General features: G+C 38.4%; 1 protein-coding gene across 1 annotated transcript in view; it reads left to right on the top strand.

Moving 5' to 3' along the window:
* The window catches only part of LOC120634815 (lachesin-like), a 199,890-nt gene that overhangs the window by 169,968 nt on the left and 15,689 nt on the right, over window positions 1-14,233 (top strand). The window contains exons 3-4 of the mRNA XM_039905628.1: window positions 10,089-10,190; window positions 12,617-12,727. Of these exons, the coding sequence (XP_039761562.1) occupies window positions 10,089-10,190; window positions 12,617-12,727 (213 nt within the window). The remainder of the gene's footprint in view (window positions 1-10,088; window positions 10,191-12,616; window positions 12,728-14,233) is intronic.

Genomic DNA, 14,233 nt, shown 5'->3' with positions numbered 1-14,233 from the left:
AATTTCTGGTCTGGTCTGATGAGAGGCTTGGGCCGTGGCTAGTACCACCCTACCGACAAAGAGGTGCCGCTAAGCAGTGGCGTGCATAGAGGGTATGCACAAGGTATGCAGATGATATAAAATTAATAAAATCTCCAGTACGAGTTATAAAAAACTTAAAAATAGGCATTGTAAGAGTTATAAAAAGCCTACCCTTAAGTATTTATAACTCGTACTGGAGATTTTCTTAATACTTACCCTGTGCATACCCTCTGTGCACGCCACTGCCGCTAAGCGATTTAGTGTTCCGGTGCGATTTCGCACAGAAACCTATTAGGGGTATGACTACCATACTCCCTAACAGGTTAGCCCGCCACCATCTTAGACTGCATCATAACATACCACTAGGTGAGATTGCAGCCAAGGGCTAACTTGTAGTAGAATAAAAAAAAAGAATGCAATGACAACAATAACTCTGTTACAATTAGACTTTTGGGGGGTAGCGAATTGGTAATGCAACAGTTTTTACCCCCAAGTTTTTTTTTTTACATAATTTCTGATTGTTTCGTACGTGCCGTTGTTTGTAGTTTTAATATTACCTACATGAAATAAGTTGTCAATATTCTCATTGAGTGAAATTGTAATTTCTTTTGAGAAAAATAAACGTCTTTAACCACAACAGAAAAATTACACATGTTCATACGCACACACTTACACGTGTCAATGCAATTTACACAAAACCAAGAAGATCAGGAAAGCTATATTAAAGTTTTAGCAGAAGCATTAACAGACAACGCGGCTAGGTCGTTATGCATGTCTCACTTAGCAGATTAAACACTTGTCACAAACAAACATATCAAGGCTTATTCGAGGCTATTTCTATTTAATCTACAAATTGAATGACGTCATTATGTCACTAATGACGTCATTCATCAACCATTTTTTTTTTACTAGATCGGCTTGCGCTTGACCACTATCATGACTGATGCAAAGCAATGACGCGGTCTAAGTTGGGGCGCGCTTGCCTAGCTTATTCACAGTGGCGCGCACTTCATATATGTACAGAAGCACTGCCTACCCTAAAATTGCTATATAACTCGTATAGGAGGAGGTATATGAATACCTCGGTGAGAAACCCAGTGCAAGCCACTGCCTATTCACTCTCGCCTTGAAGGCATTCAGGAAACACCGAAGCCAGAAGAGCGTTCTGAAACTTAGCGGTACTCAGAAACGTAGATGAAAAGCGCTTAGTGCGCGTTGTCTGTATGTCAACAACATACATATATATATACTAACAAAATCTATATATATAAAAGAAAGTTGTGTTAGTTACACCATTTATAACTCAAGAACGGCTGGACCAATTTTTATGATATTTGATTTTTTGGATTATTCTTATTTATTTATTTATACTCTTTATTTGTACACCACTCAAGCAAAGAAACAAGACAAAAAAAGAACAAACACATGAAGAATGAAGCAGGATACAAAAGGCGGCCTTATCGCTAAGTAGCGATCTCTGCCAGGCAACCTTAGGATTAGGAAAACTAAAAAGAAAACAAATAGGTGGGGTACACTATTTAGTACATACATACAAATATCTACATACTAATACATAAACCAGACTACACAAATAAAAAAAAAAATTAAAAATACTATTGATAAATATAAAAAAAATAAATATACTAATACATATCCTAATATACCATAAATACTTAAATATGAGTTTGAGTAGATAAATAAATAATAATAAGTAATTCTTAGCCCGGAATAGGATAAAAAGTATTAAAATATAGTATCTATGAAAAAAATGTTTGGCGATACGAAATTCGCCGGGACAGCTAGTATACTATAAAAATACACATATCGCCATCTATTCCCAAAGTGAGCGTAACTGCTAGTGTACTAAGATGACGGATGAATATTTTTATGGATAATATACATAAATAGTTATAAGATACAGATAAACACCCAGACACTGAAACATTCACGTTCATCACACAAACATTGTCCAGTTGTTGGAATCGAACCCACGGCCTTGGACTCAGAAAGGAGACTCGCTGCCCTCTGCGCCAATCGGCCGTCTGAAAAAGACCACCGAATTGTAACCTATTCATAAAAATATTCAACAGCTATCTTAGTACCCATAACACAAGCTACGCTTACTTTGGGGCTAGATGGCGATGTGTGTATTGTCGTAGTATATTTATTTATTATTTACTAGCGTACCCAGCCCGCTTCGCCGGGCTAGATTTTGCTTTATTTTATTTAAACAATAAACTTACATCATTAAATTTTTAATTTAAGTCACATAATATATTAAATCATTTATTTCCCTCCGTATGCATTCTCTTCTATTATCTTCTCGAGCGGGTGAAGATTATTATCCACACTTATGAACACCCAACAATAGAATATCATCATAGTAAATAAAAGCTGTATTTGACAGTTTGACAGTTCAAAAATAGGAGTGCTCTGATCGTCACCAAACTTTAAAGATTGAAGAGTCGGTCTTGAGAGAGAATTCAGAAATCGGTCCAGCCGTTTCGGAGCGTATACGGAACATACCCACACACTTTCTCTTTTATATATATATATATATATATATATATATAGATTTTATTTATTTATTTAGTTTTTTTCCTGAGCCGAGAATCGACCAAGTATTACACAAACGAGGCTGTTCTTGTAAACACAATGAAATAAAAGAAGCATTTCCAAGTATATGCCCATGGCCTAATTAAACATGGCGGTCGGCAAATAGGTCATTTGGCCATCGCTAATGTGCATTACTTAATAGAATGTTTGAGTTATAAGCACCGGTCACGGCATGGGAAGTCTAAAGGGAAATTTGATGATAACTAAGAGAGGTGATAGCCCAGTGGTTAGGTTAAGTTGAAATTCAAATTCAAAATTTCTTTATTCATGTAGGCCTATCACAAGTGCCGCGGAGGACTCCAGACGCGCATCCGCTCCGGCACAGACGAGTGGGAAGAAGACGGTGGCATTTGTGGCGGTGGTTCGCCAGCTTCTCTTGGGAGGCGGCGGGTAGCTATTGGGACCCGTCGCCACACAAGCCTCAAGGGGGGGGGGGGGGGGGGGACACAAGTCCTGATCCCCTCCTCGTTAGCGCGGAAGCCCCAACAAGAGGGACATGCCGTGGTGGTTTTTAGTTTGGGTATACCCCCTTTAGAGGGGGAGTCCCACATAACCTCCGTACTGCCTAAGGGTTGGAGGTAGCAATAAAGCTTTTCCACCACGCCAAAGGCAAAGGCACTTATGAAGCGTTCATACATATATGTTTACATAATTGTAAGGGGATGGTGATAACATCGTTCGCCAACTTAAACCTAAAGCTACGAGGGTTACAGAGAGCCCACAACAAACTTAGCCGGGTAGTTTTTTTTTGTTATCACCATTTCAAAGTAAATTTATATTAAGCTATGAAGTTATTATTATTCTTAAACTCTTTATTTGAATACCACAACATTAACATATTTAAAATATAACAAAAACAGAAACATATCGAAAGAAGTAATACAAAAGGCGGCCTTATCGCTTAATAGCGATCTCTGCCAGGCAACCTTAGAATTAAAAAAAAAAAAAGAAGAGGAGAATAGACTGCTGGTGGTCCAAATATTAAAATACAAACATGCTAATAACTACATGCTAATACATAAACTAGTGTACACAAAAAGAATTAACAGTTAGAGCAATTCACACCCAACCTTTTTTAACTTTTAAGTAATCCTTAGCATTATAATAGATAAATATAAATAATAATAAATAAATAAATATATTACGACAATACACACGTCGCCATCTAGTCCCAAAGTAAGCGTAGCTTGTGTTATGGGTACTAAGATGACTGTTGAATATTTTTATAAATAAAATACATAAATACTTAGAATATACACATAAACACCCAGACACTGAAAAATATTCATGCTCATCACACGAACATTTTCCAGTTGTGGGAATCGAACCCACGGCCTTGGACTCAGAAAGCAGGATCGCTGCAAACTGCGCCAATCGGCCGTCAAATAGGATTGTTCACTTTCGAGGAATTTGGATCCCAGCAACTTACTTAAGTTTGCTTAACTTTTTTAAGTTATTTGCGTCCTAAGCAATATCACATGCTTTAACGGTGAAGGAAAACATCGTGAGGAAACCTTCATTTTATTTTTCACTTGGTGTTATGTGTTGGTGCAGTCTAATGGTGGCGGGCTAACCTGATGAGGAGTATGGTAGTCATACCCGTAATCGGCGACATCGCACCGGAACACTAAATCGCTTAACGGCACGTCTTCGTCGGCAGGGTGGTAACTAGCCACGGCCAAAGCCTACAGACCAGAGAAAATTCAGAGATTATAAATTTCCATACTCGGCCGGGAATCGAACCGGGGACCTTCTGATTAACTTCACGGCGCTCACCGTTGCGCCAGGCAGGTCGTCAAATGCCTGATAGTTCTCTATAATGTTCTCAAAGGCGTGTGAAGTCCACTAATCCGCACTGGGCCAGCATGGTGGACTACGGTCTTAACACTTGTCATTGTGGAAGGAGACCCGTGCTCTGTAGTGGGCCGATAATGGATGGTTAAGATGTACTCATTCTTCCATTCATTCATTCAATACTACATACTAATATACTACGACAATACACACATTGGCATCTAGCCCCAAAGTGTAGTTTGTGTTATGGGTACTTAGATGGCTGATGAATATTTTTATAAATAATACACATAAATACTTAGAATATACATATGAACACCCAGACACTGAAAAACATTTATGTTCATCACACAAAATGACAATGTGAGATGGTGATAACAAAAAGAACACCCGGCTAAGTTTGTTGTGGGCTTCTTCTTATACCAGGGCGCGATTGGAACCCTCGTAGCTTTAGTTTTAAGTTTACGATTGTAGTTATCGCCATCACTACTCACTGCTATGTACACATCATCATCATCATCATCATCACATCAACCGATAGACGTCCACTGCTGGACATAGGTCTTTTGTAGGGAGTTCCAAGTTCCACGGTTCTGAGCCGCTTGAATCCAGCGGCTACCTGCGACGCGCTTAATGTCGTCTGTCCACCTCGTTGGGGGCCGACCAACGCTGCGCTTACCAGTTCGGGGCTGCCATTCCAGCACCTTGGGACCCCAACGTCCATCCTTTCTCCGAACTATGTGCCCGGCCCATTGCCACTTCAGCTTCGCGACTCGTTGAGCTATGTCGGTAACTCTGGTTCTTCTACGAATCTCCACATTTCTGATTTGATCGCGTAGAGATGCTCCGAGCATAGCTCTCTCCATCGCCCGCTGAGTGACTCTGAGCCTTCTTATGAGGCCCATAGTTAACGACCATGTTTCAGAGCGAGTGGTCATCACTGGCAACACGCACTGTTGGAAGAAGTATGTACATATTGTGTATTTAATAACGCATCAAAAGTACCATCTATGTGCCTATTTGAATAAAGAAATATTTAACTTTGACTTTGACTTTCAAACATTTTCCAGTTGTGGGAAACGAATCGGCCTTGGACTCAGAAAGCAGGGTCGCTGCAAACTCAGCCAATCGGCTAACTAAATTCTTTTGAGAAAATAAACGTCTTTAACCACAAATTCAATGAATTAATGGAAGATTGAATGAATCAATACACTTTTAATGTACACGGAGAAAAAAATATAAATAACAGAAAACAAGAATACATAGAAAATTGCATATATATCCTGTCGTTAAAACAAAACTACTTAATTATATACTTTAGCAATCCGCAATTATTTCCCAAGGCGATTACAATCGCTAATTTATAGTGGTTGTTGAGTCACTAGAATGCGTTATTGCCTTTAACTGAGCGATCACCGCCTATGGCAGAAGTAATTTATTGCAATTTTCACTCGGATTAAGTGGTGATAGCTCCGTGGGCAGGACTTCGACATCACTTTCGGGCAGGATTGCCAGATCGATTCTTCCGATTTTTTTGGATTTTAGGGCTTTGGTCGGGAGAAATAAAAAAATAAGTTAATAAATAAAAAAACATAATATATAAGTAAACAGACATATTTTTGTATTGCACTGTAGATATAAGAAAAAAAAAACATAGTAGGTATTTGTGACACATAAGATAAGAATGAGCATGTTTATTGTTTTTGTTCTTGCCTTAAGTATTTGTCATTTTTTTTTGTGTGTTGTTTGCAAGTTTCGTTTGACGAAAATGTGAACTTAAAATTATTGATCTTGTTTTACTTGATCGTTTTTACCTTTTAGCTTAGTTTATTTATAAATGCGTGTTTGTTTTATTTTATTTTAAACTAGTATTTTTATTAGAGCAATATTAATTGGTAATTCCATTCACCACCAAATTTGTTAAAGATAACAGTGGAAATTAAAAATAAAATCATACCTGCCTTAGTGACTATACCTAAAAATATAAAAAAGCAAAAATCTTATTTTACAAATCGCCATCGGTCCTCAATATATCTACAAAGAATTTGAAGAGGGCCAAAATCAAGTCCAAATGAGTCTGTTACAAACAGACCAACAAATCTAATAAAAAAGCGTGTAAAAATAATAGAGTCAGTAGTCAGTCAGTCGGTGTCAGTGAATTTGCAAAATCTGTGATTATAGCGTTTAACAATAGAACATAAATAATGAATGAATGAATGAATGAATACACTTTTATTGTACACCACAGAGAAAAATTACAGAGATACAAATACAGCAGCACAATAAGGTAGAACGTTAAAACTAAAATAATGTTAAAACTTATTTAAATTAATTATGGTAGACTAGCTGTTGCCCGCGACTTCGTCTGCCGTCTTCTGAGGAGTTCTGTCCTCTATCTCCAACCACAGTTTGAGCAAAGTTAAACACATATTATAGCCTCTATAGTACAGAAATAATTATTTAAATCGGTTATAATTTTTTGGAGTTGTTAAATCGTCAAACACGCATCCCCTCTCCCAAAGGAACCGAGCTTAATGTTGGGATAAAAAGTACCCTATATTACTTCTAGCACTTCCAAGAATATGTGTACAAAGTTTCATGAGGATCAGTTAAGTAGTTTTTGCTTGAAAGCGTAACAAACAAACTTACATTCACATTTATAATATTAGTAGGGATAGGGTTTTATTAGTTTGAATAAATAAATATTTGTCTTTGACTTTTGACTGGGGACCTTTACAATTCGTTCAGAAAGCTACATTACCCATTTAGTTGAAAGGCTTTTAACCCAATCAGTATTCCCGTCGCACTTGTACGGTCGACACGCCGTCTTTCCTCGTCAGATACTTACCGTCATTTGCATTCACCACGCTCCTGGGGTATCGTCATGAATATCATACAAGTCGCGTCACCCGACTTTCGTATTGCTACTTTGAATCGATTTATATTATGTGTGGAATAATTTGATATAAGTTTGTACATTGTAGAGCATCGCCGTGGGTGATACTGTTTATATCGGACCCTGATTCTTATGCATTGACATCCAAAGATACCTTCTTTTGTGATTGTGTTGCGTTGTTCCTACTGTTAAATTTTCTTTTGCTCACTTTATTGCATAAGGTTTTGATCATCGGCGTAAGGTAGCCAGTTTTATAGGATCAAATTCTGTGGGAAGTGTGCTCAGGAACTGTTCGATCTCGTTCCCTCTTCACCATTTTATCATCGCACCACAAGACACAGGGCGGGTTTATAGACCTATATTGTCAATATCACTGTTACAATACTGAACACACAGTACAATACTGAAATATCAAAAATAATAAATAATTCTAAAAATATATATATAATAAATCCGAATTTAAAATCATTGAAAGAGGTGTGCCACAGGGCAGTATAATTAGTCCGTTTTTGTTTCTTACATACATAAATGACCTTGCAAAGAGTGTACATTTCTCCGCACCGCTGCGAGATCCTAATCTCGTCAAAAAAACATGAGAACATTTCGATCTTCAGTTTAGAGAATGCACATAAATATTGAACATTCTGATTAGAGTGAAATACCCTATTTGAATGGAAACATTTACCAATTCATCCCTATTATGTTTAAACAGAACGTCAAGCATTCAAGGCTCGTCCTTAAAAGGTAAAACTAAGCATATTGTATCAACAAGCAATCCAGAAACAATTTTAGAGTTATTACCGGTTGGAGAGTCAACCGAGCATGCCAGGAGCTGTGCGTGGTGCAAGTGACAAGCTGAAAATTAAAAAAAACTCCGACTTCCGATATATTGTACATTATTCTACTAGTCTAGCCCTTTCATCTATATAAGAACACTCCTGACTAATTGACATTTCAAACGAAAATGCTAAGATAAAAAAATTTAGTGTATCTTTAATTCTTATTTATAACTCATTCGTCTCGAAGGCATACTTATTGTTTGGGTTTGATATATTTTTTACTACCGATTGCCTGCTGACGTCGACCCGTCAGGGGAATATTAATAATATATTTCACTGAAAAAATATAATTATATTTTTAATATATTATAGTGTATTTTGCATTGTGTATTTTGACGGCCGATTGGCGCAGTTTGCAGTGACCCTGCTTTCTGAGTCCAAGGCCGTGGGTTCGATTCCCACAACTGGAAAATGTTTGTGTGATGAGCACGAATGTTTTTCAGTGTCTGGGTGTTTATATGTATATTATAAGTATTTATGTATTATATTCATAAAAATATTCAACAGCTATCTTAGTACCCATAACACAAGCTACGCTTACTTTGGGGCTAGATGGCGATGTGTGTATTGTCGTAGTGTATTTATTTATTTATATTATTTTATTGCCGTTGTATCGTCCGTCCGTTTATTGCGGTTTTTTACAAATCCCGTGGGAACCGATTGTTTTCCCGTAATAAAACTACTATGTTTGTAAAACAGAAATCAGAATTATAGGATTGACGGCTCTAAAACGAGTGGCATTAGGTTCATTTTCCTTGTACGATACGTATTTTAATACTCGAAAACGACTCTTCGATTCAACATCATCATCATCATATAAACCCATTACCAGCCCACTACAAGGCACGGGTCTCCTCCCACAATGAGAAGGGGTTAAGGCCGCAGTCCACCACGCTGGCCCAGCGCGGATTGGTGGACTTCACACACCTTTGCGAACATTATGTTGAACTCTCAGACATGCAGGTTATTTTACGATGTTTTACTTCACTGTTAAAGCAAGTGATATTTGAATTCCTTTAAACGCACATAACTTAGAAAAGTTAGAGGTGCGTGCTGGGATTCGGACTCGGCCCCCCGAAAGTGTACACGAGCTACCCACTGCGCTATCACCGCTTCGAGTACGTGAGTAAGAAAATCCTGTAGGTACCAAGACAACATAACTCAATAGATCTAAGCCTTAGAATTATACCAAGCGACATTGGCGTGAGGTATTTGCTCAAGCAATGCAGAGTCAATTCCATTATACCCATCGAATCAAACCGTCTAAGGAAGCGTGCTTTATTTTAATTCCTTCGTCGATGTATCTATGTGTAGAGTACTTGTTTCATTTTATTAGCAAGTGGGTAAGCTACCTTTTTTGTGATAAAAATTGGGGAAATCTCCTGATATATTCGAGTTACTGGAAGAGGGATTTGTTTATGTATTTACAGCATCATGAAGATGACTGCTGGTAGGTTTGACAGAAGGTTATGAGTCACTGTTGTGCTATTTTTTATCGGCGACCGACGACCGATTGGCGCATTGGGCAGCGACCCTGCTTTCTGAGTCCAAAGCCGTGAGCTCGATTCCCACAATTGGAAAATGTTTTTGTGATGAACATGAATGTTTTTCAGTGTCTGGGTTTTTATCTGCATATTATAAGTATTTATGTTTATTTATAATTAAAAAAAAATCATTAGTCATCTTAGTACCCATAACACAAGCTACGCTTACACAAGCTACGGACAAGATGACGATGTGTGTCGTAGTATATTTATTTATTTATTTATTATCTTTTAGTAATATAGAAATAATGTTATTACTAACAAAAAATATGAGCCTAGATGCCTGAAATAAAAATTATTATTATTATTTTATTCCTTAAACCGAAATTGTGATGAATATTGGAAGCAAAACCTTATATGTCTTATCTTCTGTTACAGAAGCACGACACTCGCTGGTTCGTCGTGAGACCAACGATGCGAACTATGACGACCTGCAGAACGACGAGGGTGCCGACGACGAAGCGCAGAACGACGGAGAAGGTAAAATATTTTTTTATCCCACGTGCCGTAATAACTTGGATCTCATTACATCATAGTCAGAGATATTAACCACGCGTGTTTTAAGTATTTCCCATTACCGAACATGTGTTCTATAATAGGTATCCTGATAAACGACTATGACACCGGCAGGTATCCTTGCATCGTTCGAGTCCATGTAGGACTGAGGTGAATACTTGTTTTTTTTTTTTTTTTTTGCTTTTTCGGAAGGACACTTGCCGATAACCACCTAAGGGGTTGCTACGGCGTCACCGGGGGAGTGAGGCGAGCGCGAAAGCTCGCCATGAGAAGAGCCCCAGGGCTCGACGACATCGGGGGGAGTATGGGAGACGTCGACCCGAGGGTGCCTCCTGCGAGGACTCGGACCTCGGCTCGGTTCGACGTTAATCTGACTGTTGGTGGACTTTTGGACTAATCATTGTTTAGTCCGAACGCCCCCGTGACCGTGGTAAGGATCCACGTCCGGGTGACGTCAGAAATCGGGGTGAGGTGAATAGATAATGCAGTCGTATTTATATCAAAATACCCACCGACTCAATGTCATGAAAATAAATATCTGGCAAATATGAATTTATAGTTATCAAAAGTTTAATTATATACCCACTTTATAAATTGGCTGTAACAATCCTGATTCAGTTATCTTTGTTTAATAACACGTCGATATCAATTATTATATTCGTTTTTTTTTTAGTATTGGATCTATGTCGATTTCGTTTGTGATTATTAATACAAGCAATGCGGTTCGCAAAAAAAAAAACTAAACGCCCTGAATGTAGCTATGCTAACGTTTCCAGAGCGTCAAAAATATTTTAACATCGCGTCACTAAGTAACCCAAGGAAATGAAAGTAACTAGAAAGTTTTGATTTGATGTCTTCTTTATAGTAATAATTGACGGACTTAGCTGATCGCATAGCTGATGGTAAATGGAAAAACATCGGCTACAAACAGAGGTACAGTTCACAGGGCGTGCAAGGTACACGTCCTGCAACATGCCGCCCCGTGTCTATCAATTTGAGGCGTATGTTTGATCCTTATAAGCCCTTAGCTACACCGGTCACCACGCCCTTCAGACTGGAACACAGCATTGCAACAATGCTGCGTAGCGGCAGAAATAAGCATGGTGACAGTATCAGTCAATCAGTCAAATATTTATTTATACAAACTAGCTGTTGTCCGCGACTTCGTCTGCGTTTGATTTAGTTTTTTGATGTGGCATTCAATTCACTTGTAGTTCTAAAAAAATTAAAGTATTCAGTATCGCTAAGCCTTGAATGAGGGGTTTGCTGCTGTCCGCTGAGGAGTTCTGTCCTCTGTCTCCAACCACAGTTTGGACAAAATTAAACACATATTATAACCTCTATAGTACAAAAATAATTATTTAAATCGGTTATAATTTGTCGGAGTTATGGTGTAAAATCGTCAAACACTTTCATCCCCTCTCCCAAAGGAACCGAGCTTAATGTCGGGATAAAAAGTATTCTATATTACTTCTAACATTTCCAAGAATATGTGTACAAAGTTTCATGAGGATCGGTTAAGTAGTTTTTGCGTGAAAGCGTAACAAACAAACTTACATTCACATTTATAATATTAGTAGGGATAGGCACATATATGGCACTTTTGATGCGTTATTTATATACAAAATGTGAACATAACAGTGAGTAGTGATGGCGATAACTACATTCGTAAACTTAAAACTGAAGCTACGAGGGTTCCAAACGCGCCCTGGTCTAAGAAGAAGCCCACAACAAACTAAGCCGGGTGTTCTTTTTGTTATCACCATAGTACTTCCCCGGACGAGATCTGTTTCCAAAAGTTCTACTACTACTGCTACTAAAAATAGATGTTCGTATGTTTGTTTGTTTTTAAAAGTCCACCTTGAGTGTCAAGGATCAACAGCAAACTAGTGTCATAATGTACTTTACTTTACTGTTCTAAGGCTGCCTGAAAGCAGGCTCCGCTCTCATCTCTCACAAGATAGAAAATTTAATAAATAAATATATAAATATACTACGTCAATACACACATCGCCATCTAGCCCCAAAGTAAGCGTAGCTTGTGTTATGGGTACTAAGATTGGCGCAGTTTGCAGCGACCCTGCTTTCTGAGCCCAAGGCCGTGTCATCTTAGTACTCATAACACAAGCTACGCTTACTTTGGGGCTAGATGGCGATGTGTGTATTGTGGTAGTATTTTTATTTACTTATTTATTTTACTTTCTTTCTTTCTTTCTATATCGATGCAGGTTCGCCGACTCGGGAACACGCAACATACAGTTGTCCATGTGTAAAGCAATCCTCATCAAAATCCACTCAGTTTTAATGATGTACTGAGTGTATCTAGTGACATATATTTTTTTATTGACAATCGTTTAAACTATGATTTTTTTATTTAATTCCTTTTGCAGGCAATGACGAGGAAGAAGTCGCAGTGGTGGCCAAAATAGTGACACAGTCTGCGCTCTACAACGTCACTATAGGAAGAACTGTGCGGCTCGAGTGCAAAGTGTCACCTGCCAGTGAGTAGACCTTCCCTAAATTAAAGCCTTGCTAGATTTACCTTCTTGTGTGTGTCTGTCTATGCCGTCGTAGCTCCCGAACGGATGAAACGATTTTGGTTTTTTTTAATGGTTAACGAGTCGGAGTGTTCTTAGTGTTTGATGAAAATGAGTTCGAGATAGCCGCTGCTGCAAAATGGTGGATCACAACTCCCTAAATATGGGGTTAAATAAACGGGGTTGACTAGTAGAATACTGTACACTACGATACATTTCAAATCCAAGATGGCCGCCATCACAAAATGGCGAACTACAAAAAATGTGACATTGTTTAAGTAGGTTTGTCAGTCCTTTTATACGTAAGTGCACTCTGTGGGTTTATTATAACCAAAGGTTTCTGAACGTCAAAGGGCATCTAATATAATCATCATCATCATCTTCATCATCGTCCTCATCACCATCACTTCAAACAATTATACGTCCATTGCTGGACATAAGACTTTTGTCGGGAGTTCCACAATCCAGGACCGCCTGGGCCGGTTACCTCCAGCGGCTCCCAGCGACACGCCTGACCTCGCTCTGTTCACCTCGTTGGGTGCCGACGAACGTTTGTTTACCGGTGCAGGGTCGCCATTCCAGCACCTTGGCACCGCAACGTCCATTGGTTCTCCGAACTATTTGCCGCGCCTATTGCCACTTGAGCTTCTGTATTTGCTGCGGCTAGTTACCCAGACGTGCCGGTACGATGTCGCATGGAAACCGATAAGGGGTTTGATATAACTGGCATACCCCTAACAGGTTAGCCCGTTATCATCTTCGACTGCATCTAAATTGATCAGCAGCTAAAATTGCAGTCAAGGTCTATAACTTCTAGTGTAATAAAAAACACATCCCATATAAGAACATAAAATAAATGCCGTTGAATTTCAGCTATGCAAAATCGCATGAAATATAATTCGTCCGTTTTTCATTTAACCGACAATCGTATCCAGTATCGATAGTGTCTTCTTCTTCTTCTTCTTTGAGTTAATGGCTTTTTGTCATGCCGGAACGGCATCGATATTGTCTTAATTATTTATATTTGACACGCACTTTGTCACTTCCATAATGATATGTCATCGTAGGACCGTTAACCGGAAACGTCACTTTTGGCGCCACCGGAAGAGCGTACATTTTGTGACGCAACTTTATTACGCAATCATTCTGTTAACGATCGCTTTATTGGTGTTCAGGCTTTGAGGAAATCTATAAATATTAATCATTGATGTTAGCAAAGCAAAGTTTAAAATAATAATATGTTTATTTTGGTAATGCTGGATTGTATATTCACAGTCACAACTTTCCTGATTCGAATAATTATATAGATAATAAATTTTAATTAATATAAATCATGTTACCACTTTAAGTTACCAGCTCCGGGCTGATACTTAATGAGTTATTTTCATGGCTGTAAGGTGATACACCTCTGCCTTTACTACTACTTGTATAAAGAAAAAAATTGAGTTATTTTAAAGTTTTTAACCGATC

This window comes from Pararge aegeria, chromosome 25 (genome assembly GCF_905163445.1).
Source record: "Pararge aegeria chromosome 25, ilParAegt1.1, whole genome shotgun sequence".
NCBI lineage: Eukaryota > Metazoa > Arthropoda > Insecta > Lepidoptera > Nymphalidae > Pararge > Pararge aegeria.
The sequence above is the reverse complement of the archived record's forward strand: the minus strand, read 5'-3'. Positions and strand labels throughout refer to the sequence as shown.